Source organism: Silurus meridionalis, chromosome 22 (genome assembly GCF_014805685.1).
Source record: "Silurus meridionalis isolate SWU-2019-XX chromosome 22, ASM1480568v1, whole genome shotgun sequence".
Classification (NCBI taxonomy): Eukaryota; Metazoa; Chordata; class Actinopteri; order Siluriformes; family Siluridae; genus Silurus; species Silurus meridionalis.
In genome coordinates this window covers 19,271,613-19,296,265 of record NC_060905.1, presented here as the reverse complement: position 1 = coordinate 19,296,265, position 24,653 = coordinate 19,271,613, and the positions used below count along the sequence as shown (strand labels likewise).

Here is a 24,653-nt window from a genome sequence, read left to right as displayed (position 1 = left end):
CTTCCTGAATTTAACTTCCTAATTTTCACCCATATTTACAGGCCAACGGCACCCATATCATCTATGAGAACCAAATCCAAGCGGAGGTGGACACAGTAGGAGACGTTATTAACAGGATAAAAACACTGGAGCTTTCTTTCTCCTGCGTGTACAAGATTAGTGAGACATCTAGCATGAACAATAAGCTCAACCCTATTCAGAGGTAGGAGTTCTGTTGAATAATAAACCTTTATGTAATGGATAAAGTGTAGCATTTTGCATGCATTAACACCAAACTTGTATACACATTTATAATTAATCTGTGGTTGTACTTTCTTAAAGTATTGTCAGCAGGCATTTTCCAGATGGAGTGGGCATGTACCATGTCACAATGATTCCCTATATGGATGCTGGCTTCTCTCACCCTTACACTGGCAGTGTGAATATAATAGTGGGCGAACCACTCTACATAGAAGTCTCTGTTCAAGAAATGGACAGCACTCAGATTGGCCTGGTGATGGATACATGTTGGGCTACACCTGTAAATGACAGGTCCTACCCTGTCCACTGGGACCTGATTACTCAAAGGTAAGAAACCTTATTCTGTAGCTATATTAAATGTTTATCTGAAACTGCTTGTGGTCCTAAAAGAGTTAAGTACCGTATTTTCCGGACTATAAGCCGCTACTTTTTTCCCAAGTTTTGAACCCTGCGGCTTAAACAACGAAGCGGCTAATTTATGAATTTTTCCTGGGTTTTTCCCGGTTTCACAAACTTCAAGCCAAAAAACTGAGCGCCATGACATTAGACTAATGAAATTTCCAAATGGAAACGAAAAAACGCACCTCACCTGTGTTCTGAGCTGCACGGCTTCGGGAGAATAAATTTTATTTTTTTTAAACGCACGACGATGGCAAAAGATAAACTCCCGAGAGAAATAGTTGTGAAAGGAAGGAGGAAGACAGTGAACAATGACTTTCTTGCTAGGCTACGGTTTAGATACAAGCCGTTGTAACACGTTGGGTCAGGGTGAAGGGAGAGCTCGCTTCTGGCATGCTATTCCCAAAATACATAGCGCAACATATTTCACCCGTTACACCGTGTGTAACATGTTTTTCGTTAAAGCCTGTGTAAAGTACATAAGTGTAGACATCTGTGGCTTATAAACAGGTGCGGCTTATTTATGTTAAAAATAAAAATATTTGTAAAATTCAGTGAGCGGCTTATATTTGGATGCGCTTTATAGTCCAGAAATTACAGTAGGTGGATGTTAAACATTAAGTTAAACATAAACATTCATTGTTTAATATCTGATTTTACTGAAACATACATTCTGTTTTTATTTAAATTTACAGTGTACATATATATAAAGTGAAAAATGACACCCTAATGTGGTCCTTAGGTACATTAAATACAGCCTCAGATATAAGAATTCATGACATATTACACAGTGTCATTATCTATTTTACCAGAACAAAACCCTGGAGAAGACATGTAAAAGAACTGAGTACATCTCATGATTTAACAACTTGAACCACTTTTAGCAGCAATAACTAATAACTTTCTGTATTAATATCAGTGTTTTACATCATTGTGGAGAAATATTGACTCATTTATTTTTTCTAATGTTTCTTCAGTTCCTTAAAGCTCATTTAAGGTCCTGCCAAAGCATTTCAGTTGGGTTGATGTCTTGACTGGGCCATTGCAACACCTGGATTTTATTCTTTTAGCCATTCTGGTGTAGATTTACTGGCATGCTTTGGATCATTGGCATGTTGCATGCCTCAATTTGGACTCACATTTGACTCTAGAATACATTGGTATACAGAGGAATTCAGGAATGACTGAATGACTGCAAGGTTCCCTGGTCCTGTGGCTGCAAAACAAGTCCAAATCATCACCAGTTCACCACTGTGCTTGTAGCTATGACGTGTTTGTAATGATACAGTATGCTGTGTATGGTTTATTAAATACAGGGCATTCTGTATTATGGTCAAGCATCATGAACTTGCACATTTTACATTGCTAACTGCATTTGAAATGTAACTCCTGAGTTTTTCACAATTTCTCTGAGCATTTCACAATCTAATTTCCTGGAATATCCACTCCTAATGATTGGCAACTGTCTTAAAAGCTGTCCACTTGTGAACAATATTCCACACTGTAGAATGATGGGCTATACATTGTTTAGAAATGGCTTTACAACCCTTTCCAGTTCAGCAGCATTTGCTTTTATAAAGTCATTGCTAAATATTTTTCTCTTTGGCATCGTGTTAACACACCTGAATGTTTTAGACCCTCAGGCCGCTAAAAATTGGCTTTTATAGAGGTGGTCACATTTGCTGATGATCAGTTATATCAAGAGCATTTTATTAGCAGCGCATGTCTGCTTTTTTACTTCAAATTCATATGGAGGCATTAAGGGTGCACTTAGTAATTTATTTAGCATATAGTTTTGATAGCATATTTACAATGATTGTTCACAATATAATTGTAAATATTGTTTGTATGATATGTATATATATCATTTTACAAGATACATTCATGATTCCTCTGAATAAAACTAAATAAAATATTTTTCAGCTGTCCAAATGACAACACAGTGATTATTTACCGGAATGGTTCACCCGGATTTGGACAATTCTCCTTCGACATGTTTACTTTTGAAGCAGAAGGATCTCAGGTTTTCCTTCACTGCAGCGTTCACCTTTGCCTTCTGGAAAGTAACTGTGCAGTGGTGAGTTAATTAATTGTTATTATTGTATTGTGAGGATGTAAAGTAAGCCTTCAGTGTGAGGATTGTCTAATAATAACTGCATAACATCAGCACTAAGAGAAGAAGACAAACACACACACACAAACACACACACACACACACACACACACACACACACACACACACACACACACACACACACACACACACACACACACACACACACACACAATAGGACTAGGAGAGGGGAGCCAATACACAAAGTCTGTATGGCTGGTGAGGCTGACTGGGTGCAGCTTATTCAAATTATATTGATGCAAAAAGCAGGAGAAATTGAAAAATGCTTATAGCAGAAACAAAATGAACAAGTTAGAAGCTTAAAGCTGGTTAATAAATTCATTTATTAACTTGTTAAATAAATAAGTGTTTGTAAACCAAGAAAAAACTAAAAATAAAGTCTCTTTTGTGTGTTTTGTACAGACTTGTCCCCCTGGAGCTCCCCAACGTGTAGGCAGATCTGTGGACAACCAAAATGGAGCCTTCATCTCCATGGGGCCTTTTAATATGGTCAACTAAAAATAGAGGTAAAAAAGAAAAAAATATTTGTTTTTGCAGAATATATGTGTGGTATATGTAAGTTTAATAATTAAAAAAAACTTTTTTTCACTAACACCCAGCGCTTAATTTGTGCTATTTCCAGATGTTTAGCCCCTAGAGGAACGACAACGTCCTTTCTTGAATTTCCTGACCCTCAGAACCATTTTCTGAAAGCAAACATTAACAGCAATGATTTTTGCATTATTTAAACCTTTACATCTGTCTATTTTAGTGATTTAATATTTATTCCTATTATTATTAATTTGAGGGTGAATGAAATTTGGGAATTAATAATCAGAATTTATGATAAATTAACTAATTGATATTAATGTTTTATGTGATTTTTTTTAACTATTTGAAGTAAGATCAGATTGTTATTTAACTTGTGGTGTTATAATCAATTATTTACTTTGGCCTATTGAATGATTCTGTGGTAAATTAAATATTTATTATGTCTGTATCCTTCTACAGTTTTAATAAAGTTCTTCAGTCTGTCATTGTAGCATTGTTTCTTGTTTCCTTTTTTGTAAATAGTGTCACTAATAAAGCTTGCCAAATCAACCTTTCCTGATACACACTTTGTGTGGGAGAGTGAAAGAGGGAGGACATTAAAGCAGAGAAACAGGATAGAAAAACCTTATTGTTGTTATCACTAATATTATTGTTAGGAACATTTGGAACATGCAAAATATTGTTATTTATAATTTATGTCTGCGTGATCATTCTAAAGGAGATAAGTGTAAAATGGGTCACAGCAGCTCTGATGATGAAACTTTAGTGTCCTAAAAGAAACAGACATGCAAAAAATGATTCTTTATAATCCGTTGTAATATTTATATGTACGTCAATTACTTTTCAGCCAGTGCAAAAGGCTGTAATTCTTAATCAGGAATTAAACAGTCTCAATTTTTTTTTATTACAAAACCAATGTTTACAAAACCAGCGCTTATGTATAAATATAAGCAAAAGTATAAATGTTAATCAAAACAACTTAACAACTGTTTTTAACTGTTTTGGCTGACCTTTCCTCACAATGTTCAGCTGTCTTTTTAAATATATAATAGGGCTTGCAGGAGGGACCCAAATGCAGGACAGAGACAGGATTGCAGTAATACAGAGCAATAACACAGTTCAGCAGCACAGTTTTTAAGTTGAAAACACTGATAAACAGAGTAATAAAGAGAAGGCAAAAACAAAGTCCAAAAGTACAGTCCTGCCGAGCAGAGCTGCCATGATGAAGGGCAGGGGTCACCGAGGATGCCGGGAAGCCTTCCTCGACTCCCTGTTTCTCTGGTCTATCCAGAGAGGACAGGGCGATTAAGTCGTCACTGTCAGTGTGTAACTTGCAGGCAGCTAGTTTATTTTTCACCTCCTATAAGACGCCATGGAGAAAGACATCATACAACATGATGGAATTCCACCGCAAACTATGCATAGATCGAAAGCCTTGGGAGATGGACAGAAGGGAGTGGGCAGCGTCCTGTGTTAAAGATGTATGGAGCTCCTGGGAAAAGACCATAATTAGAACAGATGGCTGACTGCTGTTCCTATTCCAAAGTCCAAAAGTTTATTCCAATAAATCAGATACCAATACACAGAGCAAAACGTCATTGTGTTCCACAATCAGAAGCCCTGGATGAACCGGGAGGGTACGTCAAAGCATGCAACACAGCCTTCACGTCTGAAGACTGTGAGTTCTACAGTGTCACCAGAGTCAATCTGAGGAGGGGAATCTACAAAGACTACAAATCTGACCCCTGACGCATGTGGTAAGAAATTTAGGCTACCTTCAACCAGCTCTGCCTTGCTCCCTGATGAGCTCAATGTCTTCTACACTCACTTTGAAAAAAAGGGAACATAGAGCCTGTGCTCAAAGCAGAGCTATTACCAAGTAAACAGCCACTTACACTCTCCAAATCTGAAGTGTGTGCTACCCTGGGAAGGGTGAATGCAAAAAAACTGCCGACCCTGACTGCATCCCTGGTTATGTCTTCATAGCATGTATTGAGCAGCTGGCTAAGGTCTTCATGGACATCTTAATCTGTCCTTGGCACAGGCAACTGTTCCCACCTGCTTCAAGTCTGCTACCATCGTGCCAAAATCAAATCAAATCAAATTTGATGTCACACACACATACATACATATGCTTTGTACGGCTGTCCAACATTTAAACATTAAAAAAAAAATTACCTTAAATTCTATTCCTTAAGAAGATAAATAAAAAGTATAAACTATAGAAAATATATGAACATATATGTATATACATAAATGAGTATGGAGTATGGAAAAGGAGATCCAGTACTAGATCCTGGGTGTTTCCTGGTTCTGAACTCTGTGTTCGCTTTTAAGGAGTGGAAGTGTTTCCCTGAACGTAACAAAGAAAATAGTTCATTGTTGGAATGGCTGAGGTCCTTTACAATCTTCCTGGCTCTGGTCCGGCACCGCGTGTTGTAGGTCAGGGAGCTCGGTGCGGATGGTACGTTCAGCTGACCGCATCACCCTCTGGAGGGCTCGCCTGTCCTGCATGGTTTTGTTCCTAAACCAGGAAGTGATGCTTCCCATTAGGACGCTCTCAATGGTGCAAGTGTATAAGCACCTTAGCACCTGAGAGGGTAGTTTAAAGTCCCTTAACCTCTTAGACTTCGACACAGATTTTGGGACTCACAGCTGAAATGCCCTACCTAAATTTAAATGTTAACAGTTCCTGAAGAAAGTGGGCTACATACACAATTTAAATATCTTTAAAAAGAAGACACTTTGAGCTTTAATGTCCATTATTTAATTTTGATATTTGCTCAAAAAGATAATGTTATACATCTATAACTTATTATCTTTTTGAGCAAATATCAAAATTAAATAATTAAATACTGTTAAAAAAAATCCTTAATTGAATTTTTTTTTGCTTCATATATAAATACATTAAATCAGTCCTAGAGCAATCCAGAAAAGTACTGGGTTAAAAGCCACATGTCTCATGAGTTTATTTTTTAAATTAAATAAAGATATCATGAAAAATGAGATTTCTACAAACATTTATCTGAGACCATGTCTGGTTCGCCCCTCCCCACCCAAATTTTAGGACTCACAGCTGAAATGCTCTACCTAAATTTAAATGTTAACAGTTCCGGATAAAAATGTGCTACATACACAATTTAAATATCTTTGGAAAGAAGACACTTTGAGCTTTACTGTCAAACATTAAAGTTAATATTGCTCAAAAAAATATTAAGTTATAGATGATTAAGTGCCATAGATATACATTTCCTGCAGTGAACATTATTTTTATTTCATATATAAATACATGAAATCAGTCCTGGCACAATCCAGAAAAGTACTGGGTTAAAAGCCACATGTCTCATGAGTTTATATTTCAAATTTTATGAAGATTTTCATAAAAAATGAGATTCCTACAAACATTTATCTGAGACTGTGTCTGATCCTTTTCTCACTCCCCCTGTTTGAGAGACACCTGCTAAACTCAGGTGTTCATTCATACTCTATACAGTCTGCATATTAATCAATGCCTGACCATTAAAGGATTTTGTTCTACATGTTTGGGGGTATTGATATTGAGTTTGCATTCATATTGATGGCCAGGTAGCCAGACAAGCTATTGTTTTACAGCCATGGCCATTCATATTGATGTCCGGCCATAACAATCTCAACAATACACACACACAAACACACACACACACACACACACACACACAAACTTACTGCTTAAGCATTTCTCTTATAAAAACAAACAGGCAACAAAACCAATAAAATCGTATAAAACTATAAAGGGAGATATATTGTAAGATTTGTGCGTGGATACTAAAGTGAGATAATTTCTCTAATAACATTCACGGACACCGACGAGCTCTTCTTTCCAACTTTATTCTTTTTTTCAAAATTCCTGTGCTCCTCTGCTCACTCCCCAAACGCACCTGCTTGCTCGCATCCTCCTTTCAAAATCCAAGTCCATCCAGAAATACACTATTTTTAGTGTCAAAATACAAAGTACGTTATTTCCTAAATTCAAAGCAATCTTTAAATTTAATCCACATACATTTTCACTCTTACACTACATCCCCCCTTAGGAAAAAGAAACGTCCTCGTTTCCAAAAACCAAAGGAAAAAAAGTAAACAAAGAGAAGAGTAAGAAAAACAAATACATTACATAAACTGTAATCATAAACATGTCATTGCGAACACAACCGTAACCAACATCATGCAGTGAACATTAACACTTTAAGAACGAAATAATTCAAACTGCTCAAAACACCCGCACTGTAGAATATGTCAACCTCATTACAGCATGGTTCTAATAGTGTTAGTGCCATTGTCCACATTCAGACCTCAACTCTATAGCGCTGAGGAAGATGCACTAAACGCCCATACCTCGTTCGATACCGACCCAGAGACTCAACACTAGGAGCAGGTGAAGGAAATGGTGTTGTTTGAGTAGGTGTAGGTGGCATCAAGGGTTCATGGATGCTAGGTTCTTGGTACGCATAAGGACGAGAGCCTGAAAGTGCAGTGAGTGGTGGGGCTCCAAAGAAGCAATTAGAAGAAGCAATTACATCTTTCTGTCCAAAAGCATCTTGTAACTGTTTCTTTGCTGAAGCAAAAGAATGCTTAATATCAGGAGCAAAATTGTCCCAAACAATAAACAGTTCAGGTGGCAGTCTAGTCGGTAATTCTGCCACTAAAACTGCATCCAAATCAACTCCTGTGTCTTTGTAACGAGCTTCTTGAATTACCTCATAGCGACGAGCCCACAGCCGAAAGGACTCCCCACATAGCAATTTTTCTCTGGCCCAGCTCTGTCCCACAGAACCAGCTTTTGCTTGGCCCACATACCGCAATGAATTACGGTCCTAGTGTGGACCAGGTCTGGATTCTCAGCCAAGTTAAATACCCATAACTGGTCCTGAATTGGGCCAGGTCAAAATATGACATTGGAACCACAACCATAAGTAAACCATATCAACAGCAGAAAGCCCAAAACTTAGCCACACCTGAGTATAATCCATAGGTTAACTAAACCTGGCAGCCAAAATATGGGCCATAAAAGGGCCATGACAGATCCATAGCTCACCCACCTGTATGACCATAGTTGGCCCTATTGTGGTCCTATACATTGGACCAGATAGGTTCCACGTCAGCCTTAACAAAACCATAACCAGCCCACTTGATACACACCCCTCCCAAATGAATAGTCACAACAACGACAGTATTCTGAACAAATATTTAATTATATTTAACATCAAAACATTGAAACCTGACATATACACTTGTACAAACAACTCTATAAAATACCACCCGTCAGTTCAGCAATTAAAATAAAAGCAAAAATAAAACAAGTATAAGTTCTCCGCTATATTTTTGTTCATGAAGTTAAATGTAACTTGATCATCCCTGTTTCTGGTCAGGAACAAGATTTACTGTATCTTTAACACTTGAACGTCCATGTTTCTGGTCAGGAACAAGATTTATTTGAAATATGACGCTTAAATGTCCATGTTTCTGCTCCTTCTGGAATTGCTCCTATCATTGTACTTCCAAACCTTTTCCATACTGTGTCTTTACTGAAGCCTTTTGTTCTTCCTCCTAAAAACAAATACAGATTATTAAAAAGTTTTAATAGACTATAAAGAAAATGAAATACCAGAAAAGGAGAAGCAAAGAGAAGCACTGGTTTAAGTGCATGCTCTTTTAATTTTTTTTGCCGTCGTCCGTTTATTCATACACGTACAGGTGTAAGTTTTTTATTTCACCCCCCGTTTGCATCAAAGGACACCGATAGCACGTGAATGCATCGATTGATCATTAAGTCCACATGTGTAAATTTAAGAAGAATATAATATTTGTTTATTGATATATATGTATGTTCTCACTTACCAACTCTGCTGGCTTTCCCGGGTTCAGTGCGAGTGGCTGTTTCTGAGCAACACCGCGTCCGCCCACTTTTTCAACAGACAGTTCCTGGAGTATTTTTATTCACTTTTCCTCGTTGGCGATTTGTTGCTTAAAGCGTTATAAGCCTTGAATCATAACAACCATCTACAACTTGAATTACAACATGTAAAATATTCGATCTGAAATATAACAAATATTTGAAAATTTGTCATAAAGGCAATACGAGACTATGTGTGTGTCACGGCAATCTGGGTAAATAAAACTACAATTCCATGAAGCATTGCAAATTATAATTGCGCTTTTTGGCCAACTTTGCTCTGATAGGCCAATTTCGCATTTCCAGGTTTTTAAAATCATGATTGCTGCACGCTGGGTAAAAGTTATTCCGGAAAAAAAAAAAAAAAAAAGGACCTATTTTTTATTTTATTAAAGTCTACACCTACCCCAACCCTTCACAGTATTTTTTTTATTTTTTTTTGCTGAAAAGAACATACAAATCAGTACAAAATACAAAATATCAACAGTAGTGATACTTGAAAGACAACAACAAACATACAACAGTAAAAAAAACAATACAAAATAAATCAATAAATAATATAAATCAAAAAAGGGCCATTGTTTTACATAAAATTCCTTACACAAAAACTTTTAGTACAGTAGAAATTTTAACAGTGTTCATAGCTTTATCAGTAGATATTGAAATCAAATTAATATAATGTTCTATATCTCTTAAAAAGACCACAAAGACAGGTAAACTTTGCTTAAGAAAATAATCACATTTATAATAAAAAAATTTTTTTTTTGTGGGGTCTGAGTCAAAATACCCAAATATAACATTTCTCATTTGTAATGAAAATTCTGGCAAAATCTTCAATTTAACAAAAACACCAATATCATACCAAAATTCCTGAGTGTAATGACATGACCAAAATAAGTGTTCCACTATTTCACCTTTACTATTATTATACAGTGTGACAAAAATTACGGTATACTGATTTTCGCATGCCCAGTAGTTTTAGATTTAGCTAAGAATTAAATATAATGAAAATGTTTAGACTGTATTAATTGGTGGTTTATTTGTCTACAAGTTTAAATTATCGCAAAAACCTTATCAACTGAAATCAAACAATTACAGTTGATTTTCATAATTCAGAAATATAAATCTTTATTGTTGCCTGGATTAAATTGAAGGCATTATACACAGAAAGATGGAAATATCTTTGTGAATTAAAACATTGGGATTTTACTCAAAGGTATTTGAAATGGATTTTAAATATGGGTTAAGATCGGCCATACTTATGTGGCCCACATATGTATACTTGACATCTGGGCCGAATACTACAAATGACATCTGGCACATTGTCTTGTGAGCCGATTTAAAATCGGTACCACCTCTGTCAAACCTGGGCCATGTTTGGCCCACATGCTGTATGCCAGTGCCGGATGAATGCCAGCTGTGCCAGATGAATGCCAAGTCTGGGCCAAATTTGTTTGCTGACTGGGTCGCTGCCATCGTTGCAAAATGGAGGCAGTAACGGGATGTCTTCTGGCGCGGTTTGTGCTTGGCGCAATGGTGCGAGTGGAGCTCTGTTGTCCCCCTCTTCATCCGACATGACCAAATTTCAAACCAACTCTTTTGTCACTTAAACAAAATAAGGAAACAACAGCTGCTATATATTATGCGGTATATTTTAACTCACTGTGCGCACACTGAAGAACTCGGCAAAAAGTAGAAAAAAAAAATAGGAAAAGAGTCTCAAATATCCCAACGAAAACACCGCTGCCACCAGTGTAAGATTTGTGCGTGGATACTAAAGTGAGATTATTTCTCTAATAACATTCACGGACACCGACGAGCTATTCTTTTCAACTTTTTTTCAAAACTCCAAGTCCATCCAGAAATACATTATTTTCAGTGTCAAAATACAAAGTACGTTATTTCTTAAATTCAAAGCAATCTTTAAATTTAATCCATATACATTTTCACTCTTACAATATTGTAACTTACTGATGTAGATCTCCATGTCTCTGTTGTTACTCTGCCCCCCAAAAATATTTTCCACATCGCTGCTTTTTTTGCAAATCTCAGATAAAACAACTTTTTTGATTGTCTATTTTTTCCTTGTTTTCTTTGTTTTTTTGTAAACAAAGTCTAGTTAGCACGAGTTATAAACAGCTGTTTGTGTTGACCTGAGAGCTGCATCACTTCCTGGTTCGTCACTACGCACATGCTGCTTCGACCAGTAAAAGTTTGTAAAGAGTAATAAAACGTCTCTAGGTTACGTATGTAAACCTAGTTCCCTGAGGGAACGAGACGCTGCGTCGAAACGCTTCTGGAACGCGCCTGAGTGTTCATGCTCTAAATAACGTGTGTAATCAGTCAAAAATTGGACGCTGGCCGTCACCGATGAGGTGACGTCACGACCAGGAGTATAAAACGCATATGAGAGAAGCCAGCGGCAGCTTCTGAAAGGGAGAAGGAAGCGCCGCAGGGACGCCGGAGGTGTGGCACAGAGACGCAGCGTCTCGTTCCCTCAGGGAACTAGGGTTACATATGTAACCTAGAGACGTTCCCTTTCAGGAACTCGAGCTGCGTCGAAACGCTTTGGGAACAAGTGTCCAATCACGCCAGACTGACCAGTCCCTGCCCAGTGTGTATGTGACCACAGCTAGAGGAGGATTGAGGGGCCAGGAGTGGCACTGCGGTCCAGGTTATAGAACCGCACAAAGGTCAGTGGGGCGGACCAACCCGCAGCGTCACATATGTCTTGGAGGGGAACTCTAGAGGACCAAGACTTAGAGGCAGCCAGGCACTCTAGGCCGTACCGGGGGCCTCAGCCTCCGGGTGCCACGGAGAAAACGCGTCACAAAGGGGTCTCTGCCCAGAGATTGCCCGGCTACAGGGGCATGATTGGCCGAAATGGCAGACGCGTAGACTTTTAGGGTGGACGGAGCCAACCCCTTGGCGAACTGTCCCTGGAGAAAATCCAGCACTGAACCAACTGGGCAGTGGACTGGATCCAGCCGGTGGTGCTCACACCACGAGCAGAACAGACGCCACCTAGTGGCATACAACCTCCTAGTGGAGGGAGCTCTCGAGTGGAGAATGGTGGAGAGACCAGAACCTCGGAACCGTGCCCCCTCAGGGGCCACAGCCACAGCCTCCACAGCTCCGGGCGGGGGTGAAATATGGCACCCCCTAGCTGAGAAAGGAGGTCCCTCCTCAGAGGAATCTCCCACGGAGGGCCACCAAGTCCGCGAACCATGGTTTGCGCGGCCACCTTGGAGCTACCAGGAGGAGACTGACTCCATCCCGGCGAACTCTCTCCAGAACTCCCGGAAGCAGCGCGACGGGGGGAAAAGCGTACAGAAGCAGCCTTGGCCACGCCTGAGACATAGCATCCAGCCCCAGAGGGGCCGGAGGCGTAAGGGAGAACCAGAGGGGACAGTGCGACGTCTCTCGAGACGCAAACAGATCCACCTGGGCTTTTCCGAATTTCTCCCAAACCTGTTCCACCACATCGGGGTGGAGCCGCCATTCCCCGGGCCTCAACCCCTGCCTCGACAGGGCGTCTGCTGCCTCGTTCAACCGGCCTGGGATGTAAACCGCCCTCACAGAGAGGAGTTTCCCCTGGGCCCAAAGGAGGACCTGGTGCGCCAGCCTGCACAGGGGGCGTGAGCGCAGACCTCCTTGATGGTTGATGTAAGAGACCACCGAAGTGTTGTCCGTACGGACCAACACGTGGTGACCTCTGAGGTCTGAGAGGAAATGCTTCAAAGCTAGAAGCACGGCCAGCATCTCTAGGCAATTGATGTGCCACAGTAGATGGGGCCCCTCCCACAGACCTCTGGCGGAGTGACCACTCATGACCACTCCCCACCCCGTGAGAGACGCATCCGTCGTTAGCATTAAGCGATGACCGGGGACTTCCAGCACAGGGCCTAGAGATAGGAACCGGGGATCTCTCCAAACATCTAAGGCACGTAGGCATCGCCGCGTGACCATGATGGTACGGAGCGGATTGCCCCTCCGTGAGAACCCGCGGGTCCTGAGCCACCACTGAAGGGGCCTCATGTACAGCAGGCCAAGTGGAATCACACTGGATGCAGCTGCCATAAGCCCTAGCAGTTTCTGGAACTGCTTGACAGTGAGAGGCTGCCCTTCCCTGACCTTCCCTGACCTTCATTTTTCTGAAACCTCTCAACCACCAAATGTACGGAATCGCCGAAAAGGCCAGAAGGAGTTAGTGGAGCGTCCAGTAATACAGCCCTGTCCCTATCAGACATGTCTGACAGTGTGAGCCACAGGTGCCTTTCTGTAGACACCAGGGCAGCCATAGACCGGCCAATGGCCCTAGCGGTCTCCTTAGTGGCTCTGAGAGCCAGATCTGCTGTACGGCGCAGCTCATCAAACTGGCCATCCACGGCCCCCCCCCACATCCAATTCATGCAGCAGGTCAGCCTGATATGCCTGCAACACCGCCATGGTGTGCAAGGAAGAAGCAGCTCGACCCGCTGAAGCATAGGTTTTACCCACGAGCGCAGAAGTGCTGCGTAGAGGCTTTGTGGGTAACGTCGGGGTCTTAAGAGAAGAGACGACTCCGGGAGAGAGATAGGTGGCAAGTGTCTCTTCAACCTGAGGCATAGCCTCATAACCATATTCTTTCCACCCAAATATGTGGGAATACACAGTAGAAGTAGGGGTGAAGGGGCGGGCCGAGTAGGATTTAACCCACGACCTAGACACCTCGGTGTGTAAATCGGGAAAAAATGGAAGACCCCTGCGCGGAGGTTGTGACACGGGTGTCAGAAAGCGCTCATCTAATTTACTGGATGAAAGCACTTCCTGCTCATGAGCCGGCCAAGTTATATCGAGCTTGGCAACGGCACGCGTTAGAACCCCTGTAAGCTCCTCGGCTTCCGTATCGCAGCGTGCGGCCCCGCCCCCCCTCTTCAGAGGAAGAAAGGCGGAGCCGCATGCGCTCGCGGCAGGGGGAAGAATCCGCCGAAAGGCGTGCTTCCGAATCCTGCGAGCGAGCACTAGACAGAGCAGGTGAGGCTGGAGATAGGGAAAAACCCGTCTCGAAACCCTCTGCAAGGTCCATCTGCGAACCCCAGGATCTGGCACGCCGCTCTGCCTTAGCGAGAGCGGGACCAGACCCGGAAGGAGTTAGAGCACCCATTTCATTGAAAAGAGCCAAGCGAGCGCGGAGCGAGCGCATAGACATGCGAGCACAGTGAACACACTCAGCTCCCTCTTCGAGAACCGATCTCACATGCTCCGCACCCAAGCAAGCAACACACAAGCTGTGCGAATCCCCCCCGTAATATAGCGGGGGCAGGGAGGGGGACCTCATCGGTGACGGCCAGCGTCCAATTTTTGACTGATTACACACGTTATTCAGAGCATGAACACTCAGGCGCGTTCCCAAAGCGTTTCGACGCAGCTCGAGTTCCTGAAAGGGAACTAAGATTCACACACGTGGAAAATAAAATCCTTCCATATATCGTTAGAATCCTGCACTTATTGGCTACATTTTCCATCAGTCATTTTGTTTCCATAATGTCACTGGCTGGAAATAAAAGGTTTGAAATGATAGGTGGTGGTGATAAACTTCACCTGGACACCTGGCTATGGATTGTAGACTCAAGCCTGGGATTCCACTTCTTTCACTTTTTTTTTTTAGTGCATGGTCTCATTTGTTTTGTAACACTATATTCTACCAGCCATATTTGTTTTTTTACCAGCAAGATGTCGTTTTTTTTGCGAAAGTTATTCCGAAACATATACAAACAATACACCAGTCCACGTTCTGTAAAACAAAAGAATGACCCTCTAAACACTATTGTTCGGTTGGACCAAAAAGTAAAGCATTTGTACAGTGGACCCTTGTTTTTTAAATAAACTGGGATTTGCAGCTTTGGATGTGTCTGTTATTACAATAAATGTGTAAGTACTGCATTTTGTTATGCATGTTTGTGTGTTCTGCTTACACATTCAGCCAATAAATTTGTTATACGTTTTCCATTAAAAAACACAAACTACTCTTTGTTTATAATTGGAACCTTTTCTGGGAGCGTCCTATGATTTTCCGTCCTGATGGCCCCAGCAAAGTTGGAGCAGCAATGCTATCAGACAACGTCTCTAGGATGATGCACACCATCTGACTAAAAGAAAGACATCATACAATATACTACTATGACAACATTTATACAACAAACTAAATAGCTACAAGTACACACACACAGTTCACTTTATAGAAACCGTTTCTATTCCTTGTGTAGTAAAATCAAGTAATAAATTGTCAAGCCAGTGACCACGCACACGAAGCAGGAGTAATTCTATCATAGTTTTTATTTAAAAACAAAACATAAACAAGAGTCACATAAATGCATGTGTAATCTGTAAAGTGGATGTAATTCGTAAAGCGGGTAGAATCTGCATGGCAGAAGGTTCCCTGACATTACCCCCCCTTTCAGGGGTAGCACCTGACGCCATAAACCCCCCAGGGCGTCGCCTTTGGAGGAACTGTGAAGCACTGCGTCACCTTCAGAGGAACTGTGAAGCGCGCTGACGTCTTCAGAGGGACTTAGAAACACGACGGCGCCTTCAGAGGAGCTTGGAAGCATGACGTCGCCTTCAGAGGAACTTGGAGACATGACATTGCCTTTGGAGGAACTTGGTGACAATGCCACGTTCCTTTAGCGGTCTGGAAGCTGTACGATGTCCCTTTCACTGCCAGGCAGCGGTACGACGTCCTTTGCGTGGCCAGGAGACCACAACATCCCTTTCGCAGCCAAATGGCGGTACGACGTCCCCTTTGTGGCCAGGTGGCGGTACAATGTCCTTTGCATGGACAGGAGGTGGTACGACATCCCTTTCGCAGCCCGCACCTTAACAAGATTAAACGGCAAGAAAAGTGTACTTTCTCTGGTACAGAGAATCACCTATCTAGGCGTAGTGTGGGATTCGACTGTTATGTGGGTACAGCTGTCCCCTGCATGAGCCAAGTCTATCCTCATGGCTGTCAAGAGAGTGAGAGAAGGCCAGCTACTCACAGTGAATCAGTTTCAAAGACTGCTGGGTCTGATAGCAACTGCATCCACTGTGGTGCCACTTGGACTCCTATACATATGACCCCTTCAGTGGGACAGAGGATTCTCCCAAAAAGGCAGCCTGTCATGCAGCAAGCCTTATGGGACTTAGACATGTGGAGAGATCCTAGGTTCCTGTTACAGGGCCCCATGTTGGGGTCTCTTTGATGTTGCATAACGTTAACGAAGGACGCCTCTCTCACGGGTTTGGGGCAGTCATGGGTGGTCGCTCAGCCCAAATTCAATGGAAAGGGCCCCATCTCTTCTGGCACATCAACTACCTGGAGATGTTGGCTATGCTTCTAGCTTTGAAGCATTTCCTGTCAGACATAAGAGACCATCATGTGCTAATCCGTATGGACAACCCATTGGTGGTCTCTTACATCAACCAACAGGGGGGTCTGCGCTCTCGCCTCCTTTACAAGCTGGCACAACAGATCCTCCTGTGGGCCAAAGGGACGCTGCTCTCATTAAAAGCACTATACATCCCAGGGCGGTTAAATCCAGAAGCAGACACCGTTTTGAGGAAAGGGCCGAGGCTCAGGAATGGAGAATCCACCTGGAAGTGGTCGAGCAAACATGGAGAAGATTTTGCAGACCACAACTAGAACTGTTTGTGACAACAGATGTCACACTGTCCCCTCTGGTTCTCCCTTACTCATTCAGCCCCTCCTGGGCTGGACGCCATGGTACAGGCATGGCCGAGGCTCTGCCTGTATGCTTTTGATCCAAGATGGCGTCACAGCAGTAGCTCGCAGTGGCCACTCCAGATCCAAAATGGTGCTACTTTCTTTTTGTGGCCCGGCTCATGCAACATATGGACATCGGAGCAACCGACGTCCTTGTGTACCATCACCAAACACTCCAGAAACACAACCCTAACAACTAAATAAATGATGATCTGTGGCAAAATTGGAAAACTAAAACTGTTAAGTAACTTAAATAAACTATGATTAATAATATGAGAAGAAAAGGCAAGGCCAGATTGTACAGAGGAACACTGTTTAAAGCTCAGGAAAACAAGTGAAATAAGATAAGTAAGTAGAACAATGGCATATGTTTCCAATTGTTTTTGGTTTAACCTTCAAAAACCCAGAGATAATGGTCACCAGAACAACCAGGCAATACCCTAAATGACGTATTAGGAAAAAATCATTTGCCAGCTAATGGTAATTAGGAAAGATTTTAGGGTGTTTCTCTAAATAATGGTAACTGGGGAGGGCCCAGATTTGGGGATTTTCTGAAGTTAATGGTAAAACAGGATGCTCAATACATATAAAAGAAGCATGAAATGTCAATTGCATTCCGACCATCTCTGTCATGACATGAGTGTCATGTTCTCGGGTTGATTGTAGTGTGCTACCTTAAACTACATTGCTCTTCTCATCCACATTTTGTGAATTAGTTAAAAGGATTATTTTGCAGTACTGATTTTAAAATAACATTTCCGACATAATTTGGTGTCAGAAGTGGAATTCCGGCAAGGCTGGTGGAACTACTGGGCTGCGGCATCTCACAGGTGGCATAAAGATCGGTACTACTAGGAAAGGTGAGCAGTAGCATGTATAATCAAAATTCTGCTTAGTTATCTGTTGTCCTGGGAATGCTTTTGCCGGGGCTGGGGTAAAGAAAAAACTAGTCCCGGAGAAAAGCACCCCTGGTAATAGAAATCTGACAAAATTAGAAAATAGTACATTAAAAGATCATGTGGGTGAGTGGATGAGTAACAGCAATTGATGTAATTTAAGAACACCTCCAGAGAAGGCAGAGTGTTGAAAAGCCTGGTGGTTTGAGGCAAAAATGGATGATAGATGTGAGGCCCAGATGATTCAGAACCTCTTTCATGATGGTAGGAGAATGAAGAGTGTGTGTCAGGGGTATGTTCTTTATTTGTTGTTCTAATATACTTTGCCTTTAAAAAAAAAACATTATCATCTATTTTTCTTAATTTTTTAAGGCACTTCAGTACCCTGTGGGTTTCTAAACTGTAGTGAGAATAAATATTGTGGGGAGAAAATGGCATTCATGGGCACTTCTGTAATGTGTAGCATCCCAGACCAAACCCTGATTATTACGGCACTAATTTCTAAAACATTACTGCTGGAAAAACAAATGCTATTATAAATCTTCTCTAGGTTAGGTATGTAACTCTTGTTACCTAAGGGAACAAGAAGAAAGGCACGACGTCACCAGCGGGGTGACGTCATCACCAGGAAGCTATAAAAAGCACATGGAGTGAAGCCAGCTACTGTTAAAGAGAAAGAAGCACTGCAGAGACGCTGTGTCTCCTTCCCTCAGGGAACTAGGGTTACATACGTAACCTAGAGATTTTCCCTATTAGGAGCTCAAGCTGTGTTGCAACGCTTTTGGAACAAGAGCTTAATACTGCCAGACTGACCAGTCCCTGACTAGTGTGTATGAGCACAACTAGGTTGAAGGACAGAGGAGCCAGGAGTGGCACAGCGGTCGAGGTTATAGAACCTGACTAAGGTCAGTGGGCTGGACCAGCCCGCAATGTCACAGATGTCTTGAGGACCAAGCCCTAGAGGCTGCCACACTCTGGGTCAAATGTGGTTTACGCCCCAAATGGAGCAGGGAGACCAGGGGACTCGTATGACTCATGCGATTTCATCAATAATCCACCTGCTGAGAGTCTGCTTATTAGCAGGGAGTCCTCTCCTCTGAGGACCGTAGCAGACAAGCAGTTGTTCCGACTTCCTCTAGCGACTTGTCCTATGGACGTAAGTGCACAGTCCTCGCACCAGACACAGCCGGTTTCCTGGTCTGGGGTCTGAGATGGAGGAGGATAAAATGCCTGAAGCCTAACGACCGAGGGCACCTTGGGCATATAACCCACTCTAGGGAGCAGAAAGGCACTGACCATGCCTGGAGTGAACTCCAGAAAAAAGTGGGCCACTGAGAGGGCCTAAAAATCACCTACTTTTCTCAGAGAGCAGATATCCAGCAGAAACACAGTCCTGACTGTGAGATTCCTCCATAAAGCCTCAGCCAGGGGTTCGAGGGGGGCTCAGATAGAGCCTCCAACACAAAAGCCAGGTCCCACCCAGGCACTCTAGGTTGCACTGGAAGCCCCAGCCTCTGGGTGCCATGTATAAAACATGTCAAAAGTGGGTCTCTGCCCAGTGATTGCCCCACTACAGGGCATGATATGCCGAAGTGGCAGACGTATTGACTTTGAAGGTGGACGAAGCCAACCCTTTTGTTCCTAGAGAAACTCCAGCACTAAACCTGCGCTGAACGCACCACGCAGTGAACAAACGCCATCTCGCGCCATATCATCTCCTCGTGGAAGGAGCTCTGGAATGGAGAATGGTCTTTACCACCTTGGTGGTCCTCAGAGGCCACAGCCTTTATAATTTTGGTCAGAGAGAGCACATCGCAACGCTCTGTTTTTGCACACCTAATAGAAGTTCCTGGGTTGGGGTTGGGGCTGCACCCGCCAAACAGCCCTACGAGAGCGGCGTTGGAGGTACTGCTGGAACAAAGTGGGACCAGAACCATGAGGAGTGAAAGCACCCTCCTCGAAGAGTGCCCACTGGGAGCAGTAGTGATCACATTGACATGCTTGCGCAGTGCTTGCAGTCTGCTCCCTCAAGAACCAACTTAGCGTGCTTCGCTCCCAGGTAAGCCACACGAAGGCTGTGTGACAAAGAGCACTTAATGGTCAAACAAAAGCTGGTGCCAACTTCATTTCATGTGCTTTTTATAGCTTCCTAGTCCTCACATCGTGCCTTTCATTGGACAGATTACAGATTGATTCAGAGTGTGGACAACTCCGAAGCATTCCCAAAACATTGTGATGCAACTCAAGGTCCTGAAAGGGAAGCTTTAATTCCCACAATACCATCCATGACCAACTACTTTTTGCTTCCATCAGATCCCACTGAAATGTGTGATGGCAGCTCTGGCAGCATGTCTCTGTCCCGCTGTCAGCTGTTTGAAGATGTATTTCCTAATATAAACCCCAGATGCAGAGAAACAGTCCAAAATGACAGACTGGTTTTCCACTTTGAGAATAATACCCAGCCAACATGTCCATGTGGGCCCCACATGGGTTTTATCTGGGTTATATGGGCATCATGTAGGCATGGGGTCAGAGTGGGCACTTTGATGGACTGAATGTGGGCCCCAGCTTAGTCAGGGTTGTGGGCCCCAGTTAGGTTGCCCATTTTGTTTATTCGAGGGCCCTGTATGGGCCACATTTGGGCTATATTTAGCTATATTTGTCAAAAGAAATCTATCATTCAATTATTCAATTAATATGTTTTTTGCATGTTTTATAAGATCAATAAATTAACAAAAATGTTATATATTAACAATATTAACAAAAAAAAATCTCTTTCTCTTTCACTACCTTTATAACATGTATATACAATACACAGAGAAAAGCTCTGAGGAAATTGTGACAATACTTAACATTATTTTAATGTGATTTAGGTGAAATAGGTAGAGGTGATTAAAAAAAGTTAATATTTATATAATTTCTAAACATTATAAAAAATATGATACGTTATGATTACGTTAAAGATAAGGTAATTTTGCGCTGTTCAGAAAGTCAGTCAGTGGTCAGTTCATATTCACGGTCCAAAGTGTACCAGGTGTACCAGTACGAATTTAATAATCGAATGTGTTCAAGGCCCCACTAATTATTCTAAACATTAATCACAACAAAGCCTGAAATTTACCATATTGATGCATTTAACTTTTTTGCATGGTATTGTGTAATTTTAACATCATTTACTCAGATCAGTTAACAGTTTGGGCAAATGGTGGATTAGAGGGTGCTTACAACCTTGTGAATTTTAATCTTTTTTTTTTTGTTTGTTTTTTGGTTTTTTTAGTTCTGATAGTCTTATGCTCATGTAACTTGCATGCTTTATACATACAAATAATGGGTTGTGCCCTGGTTGATGCGGTAACATGCTCTACTTTATATAAATTTTTTTTGCTTTACAGGTAGCCTGAAGCAGAACCCTTTGCTGAAAACTGTCAGTAAGAAAGAGCTGGAGAAAGCGCTTGGTAAATGGTTCACAGATGCAAGCTACAGAGAAGGCAACCGTGCTTTGAGAGCCCAGCGGGACCATGATTGCGGGCAGTACAGCCGGAAGTGTAAGTTATATAACCTATAGCTAGGGCTGCACAAATAATAATATTTTATCCAGATCACTGTTTTTGCCTCTGTTTAATTAAGGGATTACTCCACCCTAAGATGAAAAAATATCTTATAAATTACTTATCCTCAAGGCATCCTTGCTCATGGAGCTCAACATGCTGCAACTTAAGAAAACACCAGCAATTAAAAAAAAACGTTATCAGTTTGACAACACATGTGCTGCAAACTCCCACAATGCAACCAAACACAGAAACACGCTGCAAATCCTCACAACACAACCAAACAAGGAAACACACTGATGATCCTCACAACACAACCAAACATAGAAACACGCTGCAAATCCTCACAACACAACCAAACACAGAAACACGCTGCAAATCCTCACAACACAAATGTTAGTGTTAAGATGGTTTTCACATTATTTCACACACATTCCTTTGTCTGCTCAGTGTCTATAGAATATTTACGATGTTACAGTGGAACCCGGTTATCTCGGCCTCGGTTATCTCGACAACCCTATTAAGTCGACGTTTTTGAAGTGGAACCGCCGAATTCTCGCTTTTTCTACGCATTTTTTATCGGTTATGTCGAGCACAAGGGGGGAAAAAATACAAATTTTAACGTCAGTTATGTCGATCGGCACTGTGCAGCCGCAGAAGAACTCGCGAAAGTGGTGGCAAAATCAAACCTTACAGATGCTACAGGTGTTGTATTGTATACTGGTGAATCTCTGCTGTTAGTAAGTGCACATATGCATTTTTTTTGTTAAATGTTATGCGATGAACGGGAGCGCGGCGTTCCCGGCTTCAACTCCTTACCGGCGCGTCGCTCCTTACCGAGAGCCGTGCTCCTTACCGAGCGGGCGAGCAGGGTAAGGAGCACGGCTCTCGGTAAGGAGTTGAAGCCGGAGCTTCAGAGAAAGCGGCCGAAAAAGCACCTGCCACGCCCCCTTCGGCCGTTCACGTTTAAGACTTTTCTGTCCCTCGTTTTTGGTTTCGGGTTCGGTTTTGGATCTTCCGGGTTTTTTTTCCGGCTTCTCTCTCTCTCTTTCTCTCTCTCTCTCTCTCTCTCTCTCTCTCTCTCTCTCTCTCTCGGTTTATCTCCCCCTCGGCATCGCGGACGTAAGTTTTTTCGGACACTTTGCTTTCTGTGTTTGTGCGGATTACTTCAGCCTGATGGTCATAAGTTTTCAGAAACTTAGTTACTGTTTTTTTTTTTCTTTCCACATGTGGACTAAATGTGAGACGGCACTGTGCAGCCGCTGTTGTTGTTTTTTTTTGAGCGATCTGTGTGTTTATAATGTTGGAGAATATAATAAAGGTTTGGATGGAGAATGGATGGTGGTTTGTATTGTATACTGGTAAATCTCTGCTATTAGTAGGTGCACTTATGCCTTTTGTTGTTAACAAACGTATGTACATTTTTATAGCATGCCTTCATCAAACAAATCGCAGCAACGCTGTTGTGTAAAAACCCCTTCAAAAACACGTGCATGCACATTCTCATTTATTAACGCACATCATGTACATAAAGAAATTTCAAGCACGTTAATATACTGCCGCCATTTTGTTTTCGTTTATCTCGATCATCGGTTACCTCGATGCTTTTTGGCGACCCCCTAGGACATCGACATAACCGGGTTCCACTGTAGTATGTAAGGTAAACAGGGAGTCATTATCTGGACTCACACATCGCCAGCTATTATATCCTCTTGTCTAAACAGGAAACAACTAGGTCAGGTTTTTTTTTCTCTGTATGTGTATAAATACGCTCTGCTACCTGCAATAAACAGAAGAGGAAGCATTTGCTGTGTGCAGTGTGATTCTTCCCTGAATTCAGAAAGGCCTACGGGCATCGCAGATCGTATGGAAAACCTCTCCAAGAATTAAGTTTCGTTTGGGCATGATAAAAACAGTTTTGGTGTCAGAAGCGAGATACTTTCGGCAATATCCAAAAAGGGAAATCACGCATCAAGGTAAGTTTTAAGATAGTTCCTTGTTTGCGGGGATTGTCCCGTATGCCAGCCAATAGGGGCTGCATATGTGTTCGTGTCTTGGTTATGCATTAATTGTTTAATGAATGATAATTTCCTTTGGTGGGATGATTTCGTCGCGACATTGGTTTCCTCACCTTAGATGTAAGATGCAAGATTAGAAGACGTTTTTTACGGTCTGTCTAATATAGGCGATATTGTCTGAAGTATCCAAAAGAATCCACGATAATTTATATGCCCGAAAAAAATAGATAAATGAAAAATTAATTGTTAATTTTTTATTTATTTATTTCCTTTTTTTTAAGAGAAAAGTGAAAAGGAACTAAAGAAAAACAGACATTTTGACAAATTTTTCAAAAGACTTCAATCTTGTTTTGGCTTTATAGTCTATTTTTTTCTCCTAACTTACAAAATTTGTGATTCAATTGGAGAGATTGGATTACTTTTTTTGTTTGATGACTGCGATCCCCCCGGTGCCTAGTGTTGTGTGTATTGTCTGTGTATTAAGTGTTGTGTGTCTGTTCTTTGTTCTGTGTTAAGGAGATGGGTCATAACGTTTTTCGCCCATTGCCGGAAGAAAATCCCAAAGATTGGATGTATAGGAATAGTGCCGGTTACTGGACTAATCCTTATTTAGATAATTTGGCAGGATGGAGTGAATGCATGTCGCAGGTAGATTATTTTCCTAGACATGGGTCATTTAAGACCCGCGATATGAAAAATGCGTATTCCATGGTGAACGGTGGATGGGGCGATCCGAATTGGGACACTTCGGATCATAGGACTCACTACACTTATATGCGTGAGTCCTATGATAAATGGGTAAATATGAAGAAGTACTGGGACAAAGGTCCAGAAAGAGTCAATGCTTCTAAATGCTCTTTGAATAAGAAACAATCGCCTCCACCATACAATTCGACACCGTCTACTAGCCCTGGTCTTTATCTGCCTGTTGCTACATCTTTACAGCCCGCTTTTGCATTTGTACGAGAGCGAAATGAAATACATGTTAAACCAGCGAAAGCTAGTGATATTGATACTATATGTAGGAGTCTTCCTATTCCAACTAACCCCACAAAATATGTACAGATCTTGAAAAGCCACACTTGGTACGCACAGTTAACGGGCCCTGATTTTAGAACTATTCTTTTGCGTACTTTGGGAGACGATGTTACAGAGGAGTTGATCATAGAAAAATGTCCGACCCTCGCGCGAATTAATGATGCCATTACAGG

General features: G+C 41.9%; 1 protein-coding gene across 1 annotated transcript in view; it reads left to right on the top strand.

Moving 5' to 3' along the window:
* Positions 1-3,730, top strand: part of LOC124376384 (alpha-tectorin-like) — a 40,708-nt gene extending 36,978 nt beyond the window's left edge. The window contains exons 9-13 of the mRNA XM_046835438.1: positions 42-202; positions 322-567; positions 2,563-2,716; positions 3,176-3,279; positions 3,396-3,730. Of these exons, the coding sequence (XP_046691394.1) occupies positions 42-202; positions 322-567; positions 2,563-2,716; positions 3,176-3,271 (657 nt within the window). The 3' untranslated portion in view covers positions 3,272-3,279; positions 3,396-3,730. The remainder of the gene's footprint in view (positions 1-41; positions 203-321; positions 568-2,562; positions 2,717-3,175; positions 3,280-3,395) is intronic.
* The last annotated feature ends 20,923 nt before the right edge of the window (positions 3,731-24,653 follow it).